The sequence below is a fragment of the Ziziphus jujuba genome, chromosome 3 (genome assembly GCF_031755915.1).
Source record: "Ziziphus jujuba cultivar Dongzao chromosome 3, ASM3175591v1".
NCBI lineage: Eukaryota > Viridiplantae > Streptophyta > Magnoliopsida > Rosales > Rhamnaceae > Ziziphus > Ziziphus jujuba.
Window position 1 is genome coordinate 10,175,208 of NC_083381.1, and position 9,488 is coordinate 10,184,695.

At 28.8% G+C, this 9,488-nt stretch overlaps 1 protein-coding gene across 1 annotated transcript; it reads left to right on the forward strand.

Moving 5' to 3' along the window:
* Nucleotides 1-4,479: 4,479 nt before the first annotated feature.
* Nucleotides 4,480-6,262, forward strand: LOC125423517 (phospholipase A1-Ialpha2, chloroplastic). The gene has a single exon (XM_048478008.2). It carries the CDS (start codon nt 4,519-4,521, stop codon nt 5,932-5,934), a length of 1,416 nt encoding a protein of 471 aa, XP_048333965.1. The 5' UTR covers nt 4,480-4,518; the 3' UTR covers nt 5,935-6,262.
* Nucleotides 6,263-9,488: the final 3,226 nt, after the last annotated feature.

A 9,488-nucleotide genomic window follows, 5' to 3' on the forward strand; every position in this document is an offset into this window, starting at 1 on the left:
CTTAATTTTTGTGTAGTTTATATTTTTTTAACATCAAAAGTTTATACATTCGAGATTAATTAATTTATAGCAATGATTCAAAGAAAGATACTACAAATTTAAGAAAATAATATTTAAAAAAACTTGTTTTTAGAATTATCCATTACTTCGCACAAATCGAATCCCGAATAAAAACAAATTTAAAATATTATTTATAGATATATAGGATTTTAGAATTATCCATATATAGGCCAAAATTTCTTAATGTCATATCTGACATATATATGGGCCATGATGCATTTGTGTGTGCGCGTGTCCGTGAATAGCTCGGTGTATCAATAAATAGATTTTATTCAATTCAAAAAATAAAATAAAAAAGCAATGAATATTATTACTGGACCCGGACCATCCATATAGAAGATTCCTTTTGTCGCATTGAAATTTTCTATTTTATACAGTGTTGTCACTCACTTCGCATTATTTTCTTTTTTTTCTTTTTTTTTTAAAAAAAACACTTTTGAAGAACACTCCACTTCACTCAAAGTCCTTAACAGTAACTTTATCAACAGAATTCAATAATTAATTTCCTTTAAAAAATCAATAATGAATTAATTAGGCATTGTTTATGGGACATAAAAATACCTACACTATTTGAATTTCCAACCCTGGATTCAATTCTTCATCAATGATAATTTCATATCGCACATGATGCTAAAATTTCCTGTCAAATTACCCAAAAAAAAAAAAAAAAAAAGATTCTAGGTTAGGCCAATGCCTCTATTAAATATAACTCAAATTTTCCAAAACCAAAAAACCAAAAACATAAGAAATAAAAATAAAAAATAAAAAATAAAAAAAAGATTAAAAATATTTATGTGAATAATTAAGGTTTAAATAAAATTCATCTTATTTTATTAAACTAAAATATCTAACATCTCAAATCTTCAAAAACCAAAAATCCAAAAACATAAAAATAAAATAAAATAAAATATTCATGTAAATAATATAGACTTAAATAAAATTTAGATTATTTTATTAAACTAAGATCCGCACCAAAGATAAAGATAAAAGATCAACCCATTAATATATTCTAATGCTCATAACATTAGTTTGATAAAACAAACCTTATTTGAAACTAAGTGATATATTATATAAAAAAATACTCATATATGTAGCGTTTGATGCTTCAATACGATTGTTTCGTAATAGGAACTAAAACACAAAATATTTCCATAAGCACACCAGTTCAAAAAAACATAACTCACGTTACAGTAAAAAAATATAACAGTAGAATCAACAAATCACAAATGAAAGAATAAAATTATAGATAAAAAAAAAAAAAAAAAAAACTGCAATCTTTAAGTATGTTCTATTCTGCTCCTATGTAAACTTTAAGAGAAAAATTGTATAAAAACAATTTTTTTATATAAAAAGTATAATATTATGTATAATATAAAATATAATGTTATATACATAGTTTTAATAGCATTGCAGTCAAAGAATGACAACCCCTATACATATATAACACCATAATATATAAAATTGATAAAGATGATGTCCTCAATATCATTTGGAAAATATTACAAAAATAAATATATTGTAGAATAGAAGAAAAAAGTAAGTTGAAAAGGTGTTCAAAAAAAATATATTCATATTACAAATGTAGTACATATGTAGGTGAGATGGTATATTATTCACCATAAATTTTAAAAAACAAAAAGTGAGATGGTATATGTATATATATATACATATATATATATGTTGGGAAATTGGTGTATGTGTACTATATATGTAAATTGTAATGGCCTCCCTGTGAGGAGTCAGGAGCAAAAAGGGACTTTAACACTTTTAATCATTTCCACGTCTACTCGCCGCGTTGAAAATTCTTCGCCCGGTGTGCCCCAATCAAAAAAAATATGTTTTAAAGCGTGCGTCAAAGTAAGCGCACTCCTCACTACCTGACTCTCTTTTGCCTTTTTTTAACCGAGGCCTTTTCTGACCTTTTATCAATTTTTGGGTCATGCATGCAATTATCAAAACGTTTAGCAACCTTTTAGAAAATTGTCGGCGGTCCAAATCTGCAAGCCTCTTCTCCCTTTCAAAACGACTGCCGAAAGTTGTGGAAATTAACACAAGTTAAACCACCATTTATTTGTTCCTATCCGTGAAATCTCTCTAATTTTGATCCACAAATATGCATAAATAGTTTATTTATGTTATTGAAAAATATTTATAAACTGATGAAGATCTCCCTACCCACAAAAAGAAAAAAAAGAGAAATATTTTCTTATCATTATTGACACCTAATTTTCACTAATATATTTTTTAATAATATATAAGATTTGTATCCTAAATCTAGTTGTATAATTTGATATATAAATAATCTATATTACGTGTGGTAGTATGTACATGATCTATATTTGTGCAATTAAAAAAAATTAAATAATGCACAATGATCTTAATTATTAAAAAATATAAATTGGGTTTCGTAAAAAAAATAATTAATGGGCTTAAAATGAAAACAAACTAATAAAATTAAGTATTTACTTAGTAATTTCAAAATTTGTCCTTTTTGAAATAACTCAATTGTAAAATTTACTGTATTTTAAATAAAAAACTAATGGGGCACCCTTTTTCCTTTTTCTTTTTCTTTTTTTGATAATGGTAAGATCCAAATTCGTATCTTTTTTATGAGAAAATAATGGCTTTGCTACTAATCTAGGAGACTTATTATAATATATATATATATATATATTTAGATTTGTTATAGAGATGATCAAATTCATTTCATATGATGAGAATTTTACATCGGACATTATTTCGGAAGGATAAGTTTTGTTTCACAATGGATAAATCCACTCTGTAGATATAACATTTACTCAAGAACAAAATTAACCCCCTCAAAATGATTTTTTATGTTAAATTCTCAGCTTAGAAAAGTGAACTTGATTCTTCCTATAAGAATGCATGTTTAGATAGAGTTTATGTTAAGGTCAAAATTCAAAATTTCTTGATTGGTAACACATTTTTGGGAGTTTACACGGTATGTAGTTATATTTTGTCCACCCTTTGAGTCTTGACCATTGAATTAGAGAATGTATGTTTTTTTCTTTTTATTTTGTTATTTTAATGACTTGTAAACTTATGTGTGGGTGCATGATACACCATATTCAATGCGTGAAACAGCATGATTTCATTCTATTTCTCATATTATTGTTTGTTTAATAAACCAATATTGCAATTTGGAATATATCCAAGACTTTTTAAAATTTTGGAAAATTTTCTTCTTTTTTTTTTTTAAAAAAAAGAGATTAAACTAGAGGATTAAGGATATGAAACACAAGTACTTAAATAGATTTTAATAGGCACCTAATACTTGAGATAACCAATTTTCCTTGAACTACTTATATTTGTAAGAAAAAAGCTCTTTCTACAACTTTATATTTAATAGCTTGTTGACTTAATTATGAAGTAGATGAAATTTTATTATCTTTTAATTTTTAAACTTTAACTTATAAGTTATTGTCAAATAAAGTTAACTTAGTTAATAAATTATTTATATTTATATATGTAAAAACTACATTTGACAATGGTCATACTTTTCCATATACGATGCTCTAAGTTCAATAATAATAATAAAAAAAAACTTTGGCTTATAATATAATTATTTATTATTTTGTTTTCAAAGAAAGTCCTTTCATGTTTTAAGCTTATCAATCAAAATCAAATTAATAAAATCATTATAATTAACACTAAATCCTAAATATGTTTTGTGATGAATTAATTGGAAAAAAAAAAAAAGGAAACTCATGAAGAGAAAATGAAATATTCTTAAAACATATCTCTAATGAAAAATACAACATACATAAACTAGAATATTTTATTATTATTATTATTTTTTCGTTCCCAATCTTGTCACATCCGACCATATCAAAATTTTGAAATTATTCAATTTTTAAAAATTGAATAATAATTAAACAAATATATAACATATTTATGACTGTATGCCAACTTGCCACATCACAATTACATACAATACGAAAACTAGATGTAGTTTGTGGTGAGAAAGGAAACAAAACGAAAGAGAACATTTTTCGTACAGAAAAATAAAATTTTCTATTCAAAACCTGGGGTTTCGGAAAGTCAATCCACGGAAAACCCAACAAAAATGACGTGTATATATATATTTTTTTCAATATTTGGGTTTTAATTAGGTCCTGCTCAGCACAGCCGCAACAGAGACCCCCACAAAGAGTGTGACTTAAAACCCCAACCGACCACTTAATTTATCAAAAAAAAAAAAAAAAAGAAAAGAAAAAAAACATAAAAAAGAATTTTGAAGATATTCTCAGTCAAATACTCGCCAAACATGCCTTTTTTTTGTTTTGTCGCTTTTTTTTTTTTTTTTTTTTCCCTCTTCTCCGACTATCTCCGCTGTTCCACACCTTTATATAAATCCCATTTCTTTCTCTTCTCCATAACAAGATCTTGTAACTCTCTCTCTCTCTCTCTCTCTCTCTCTCTCTCTCTTCTCCATCAATGGCTTCCACAATTCACTTCTTTAACTCAAACATAAACAACAGCAACAACCATTTCACATTCTCCGAAAACACTCGCCCAATAAAGCATTCATTTGGGCAACTTTCATTGCCTAAGCAAACTGAAACTTCTACTTCTTCTTCATCCTCTTGTTCAACTAGACACTCATTTGCTGCTTCCGTCATAGCGATTCGGGCAGCGAATTCAGCTATGGAGGCGAAAACGAGATTGTCTAATCTTTGGAAAGAGATTCAAGGTTGTAATGATTGGGAAGACCTTGTTGAACCATTGCACCCCCTTCTCCGCCGCGAGATCATCCGTTACGGCCAGTTCGTGACGGCTTGTTACAAAGCTTTCGATCTCGACCCGAGCTCGAAACGTTACTTGAACTGTAAGTATGGCAAGAAGAACATGCTCCGGCAAGTCGGGATGGAGAATTCCGGCTACCAAGTCACCAAGTACATCTACGCCACTCCGGATATCAACATTCCGATTCAAAACGTAGGCGATTCCTGCGGCCGGTGGATAGGATACGTCGCGGTTTCCGACGACGATTCTGTCCGAAGGCTGGGAAGGAGAGACATAGTTGTCACGTTCAGAGGCACAGTCACTAATCCCGAGTGGATCGCGAACTTGATGAGCTCTTTAACTCCGGCGAGGCTCGATCCTCATAATCCGCGGCCGGAAGTGCAGGTGGAATCCGGGTTCCTCAGCTTGTACACTTCCGACGAAAGCAACGACAAGTTCGGCCTCGAAAGTTGCCGCGAACAACTCCTTTCGGAAGTGTCCCGGCTTCTGAACAAGTACAAAGGAGAGAAATTGAGCATAACCTTGGCTGGTCATAGCATGGGAAGCTCACTAGCTCTTCTTCTCGCTTACGATATCGCCGAGCTTGGATTAAACAAGAACATCAACAACAACAACAACAATAACAATGATGAAACAATTCCCATCACAGTTTTCTCCTTTGGAGGACCAAGAGTTGGGAACTCAGGGTTCAAACAAAGGTGCGAAGAACTGGGTGTGAAGGTTTTGAGAATAGTAAATGTGAATGATCCAATAACAAAGATGCCTGGTGTTCTTTTCAATGAGAATTTTAGGGTTTTGGGAGGAAGGTATGAGTTCCTTCCATGGAGTAAATTCTCTTGCTATGAACATGTGGGTGTTGAATTGGTCTTGGACTTCTTCAACATGCAAAACCCTTCTTGTGTTCATGATCTGGAAACTTACATCAGCTTGTTGAAATGTCCCAAGAAAAGATCATCGATTCAGATTCACAAGGAAAACAATCATGGAGCCACGGAATTCGTCGAAAGAGCGAAAGAATTGCTGTTTACCGCGCAGAATCTGAACCTGTTTCCTTGGAGAAACGCCGCGAATAATATGGTAAATCTGGTTGAGTCACAAAGAACATAAATAATTTTATTTTTATTTTTATTTTTTTTTGGCTGGGAAGATTTTCTTCGGACAGTTTTTCAACTCCTCGAACCTGTAGTTTATTTTTATTTGTATAGGAAGAGAGAGTTCTTGTTTAAAAGAAAAAAAAAAAAAAGCAGTCTTCCAAGTTTGGATCTGTAGTTAGTTTTGTACATGATACAAAGAAATCATCATGAGAAAATTAGAAAATCATGATCAGGATATATATATATATATATATATATATATATGTGTGTGTGTGTGTAACTGGATCGGTAATGTTTTTGCTGCAGCAAAATGAAACTATATATATTAATTATTTGCTTAATTTGATCTTTATCTTAAGCTTCTATATATGTTCATCTTTCTAAACCTTATGCTTGAAATAACCACATATATACACATTTATAGAATTTGAAGAGCTTCATTACAGCAAAAATCAAAACAAAAACCATGTAAAGCCATAAATCTGGCTACATATATATAGATACTAATAAGTGTGTATAAATATGTTTATAAGCAAACTTTATAACATGTTTAATGAAATAATTGTTCTAATTCGGAAACTTCATACACACCGGCTAGCTAGCATCAAAGGCAGAAGCTATATTTGGTTCTGTGTTGAAAACCACAGCTCCCACCGGAAGTACATGTAAGGACTTAAAATGAATCTGAAAGATAGATCAGGCCTATATAAGAGGGTTGATAAAATAATACAAATGGAATAATGCTCCATATATATATAATGGATAAATATTTTATGTCTTATTTTTGTTCCTATCTATATTTAACGTCTATTACGATTGGATATCATCTTATTTAACGACGCTAATGAAATAAAATAAATTTAAATAAAAACATAATATTTTAAAATGAAATGAATTGCTAATGAAATAAAATAAATTTAAATAAAAAATAATATTTTAAAATGAAATGAAAAGTTACTATTAATTGGATGGGACAGAATGCCAAAAATGGAAGGAGAAAATTTCTTTAAACTTTTCAAAACGTTATAATTTAATTGTGATTAATTTCAGGCTCAAAAGTAAATATTGATGCTGTTGCTCTGCCAAGGTACTTTATTTTATCCTTGTTTTTTAGTTCTTCCATCAATATTCTTCTCCCTTGTCTGTTGGCCATTTCTTTTTTCTTTTTTTCTTTTTTCCACTGTTACCCCCAATATTTCTTTCTTTTTTTGGTAAAACCCAATATTTCTTTCTTTCTGGATGGTATTCTAGGACACATATATAATCACTGTTGCGAAATCGGCGAATGCCAAGTAAAATCAGTGCATTAAGCATTTTTTTTTTTTTTTTTTTGAAATTGAAATGATATTCTTTACAGTACTATTTGCTTTTGTAGTTTTAAATGATGAAGCAGTAAATTTCTTGACATCGACTTTGAAAATAATATACAGAGGGGATCTCTGCATGCCAAAGCCCCAAAATGGTAGACGATTAGGTAATATATCAACGCCAGGGATAACCAAAGATTTTTTTTTTTTTTTTCCTTTTCCGTAATCATGATAATCTATCAAAATACCCTTTCAAAAACTTTAATAATTGCTATATCACCATGCTAAAGGACTGTATAACATTGAAATCATCAAAAACATGCAACATACGTATGTGGAAATCTTACCCCATAAGCTGCCTATGGCTGTATAATTATGTAAGATAGTGCTTAGATGATAATATCTTCAATTTTTTAAATTTAGAATAAATGGGATTAATCATTTAAAATAATGAATTATTTGTGTTTGATATGAAATATAATATAATAGTTTTAAATGATTAAATCTATTTATTATATTTTTTTAAAATTGAGAATATCTTTCTAAGCTAGATTTGTATATATGTATATGTATATATATCTATATATATGTTTCTTTTTCGCTCTCATGACATCATGTCCATAATTTAGCATTTCATGACACTTCTTTCAATGCATGTTCAGTAACCAATTTTTTTTTTTTTTTTAATGGAAGTATGATTCTAATTTACTTTTGATAGTCTTTGGGTGTTTAATCTTCAGGTTTTAGATTTAATCAGATCTAAAAATAGAAAATTCCCCTTCTCCAATTTAATAAACGTTAAAATTGTTCTTAATCACAATAGAGACAAAGATATTTTTGTCTAATTCTCCAAATATTCTCTTAATTAAAAAGAGATTTTAGGGATCTACGTTTAGCAATAAAACATGGTTATTGCTAGACACAGAAATAGTTGAGTGGATGTGATATTTCTAGAAACATTATCTGTCAAGCATTCTCAACAACTATAAAGTACCTAATTGTTAGACTTATCTCATAATCTAAAATTATGTAATAGTTTTCTTATTTTCTTTATTTATTTTTTTTCCCCCAATTCCTAAGGAGGAGGCAATCCACGATATCATAAATGTGTGGTGGTGAGCAAATCTCATTGATTCTCTAACTTATCAAATATTAATTAACTCAAAAGTTGTTGTTTTAGTACTTGATTTTACTAGCTAATATAGTATTCAGCTGGTTCAAGAAATGTTAGTTTATTTTGTCGCCTTTTGTTTGTTAGTTCAAGAAATGTTATTTTGATTTTTCTCTAACCATATAGGCATACTATAGCTGCATACTTTAGGTGTGAAAATGAGAATGGTGTGAAAATGAGAAATTCTTCTAATTAGCATATATATGAATATATATGGTCATTTTATAGGTTTGAATAGATGCATATATAATTGGACCGTATAAAATTTATGGACATACTTTTACTGATTTGGAGGAGAACCTAACATATATGTCATCTATCAATGTTTTACACCAATCCCTTTTTTTTTTTTTTTGGTCTTCTCTTTTGGTGAATGTTCTACTCCAGTCTCATGATAATTCGTTTCAAGGAAATCTCAAAATTAATTAGTTAAAAATTTTATCCACAAGTAATATGATTTGTCACTGAATTTTATGAACTTAAAAAAAAAAAAGAAAACCAAAATACTAGGCTAACTACATCATAAATGAAAGAAATATTTTTTTAATAAAAAAATTATATATATATATATATACACACACACACAGTATTTAATGTCACAAGCTTTTTGGCCATTAATTAATACTGTCACATTAAGATATATATATATATATATATATAGCTTAGCATATTCATTCAAATTATATAAACTGTCAACTTCCTATTATGCTGTCATAATGGATTTTATATTACAATATTTATTATCAGTTTTTGTATTGCTTCCATAATTAAAATTTAAAAATATATTAGAAGTTTTATAAATTTATTAAAATATTAAAATTTTAAAAAGATAAAGTAAATACTGTCGAAACTCATATAAATTTTAAATATATTTTTAAATTTTAATATTTAACAAGATCAAAGAGCTAATAAAAGAAGTTTTGATAGAAAATACATTATAATTTCCTGATAAGATATTGACTAATAAGATAAAATGCTATGTACTTATAGTTTCATCGGCATGACCAAACCTCCTACCCATACAATGGATACTCGAAAGCTCTATCCTCTTAGCTAAAATTTGAACACTTTATCAACCTATCTATTATA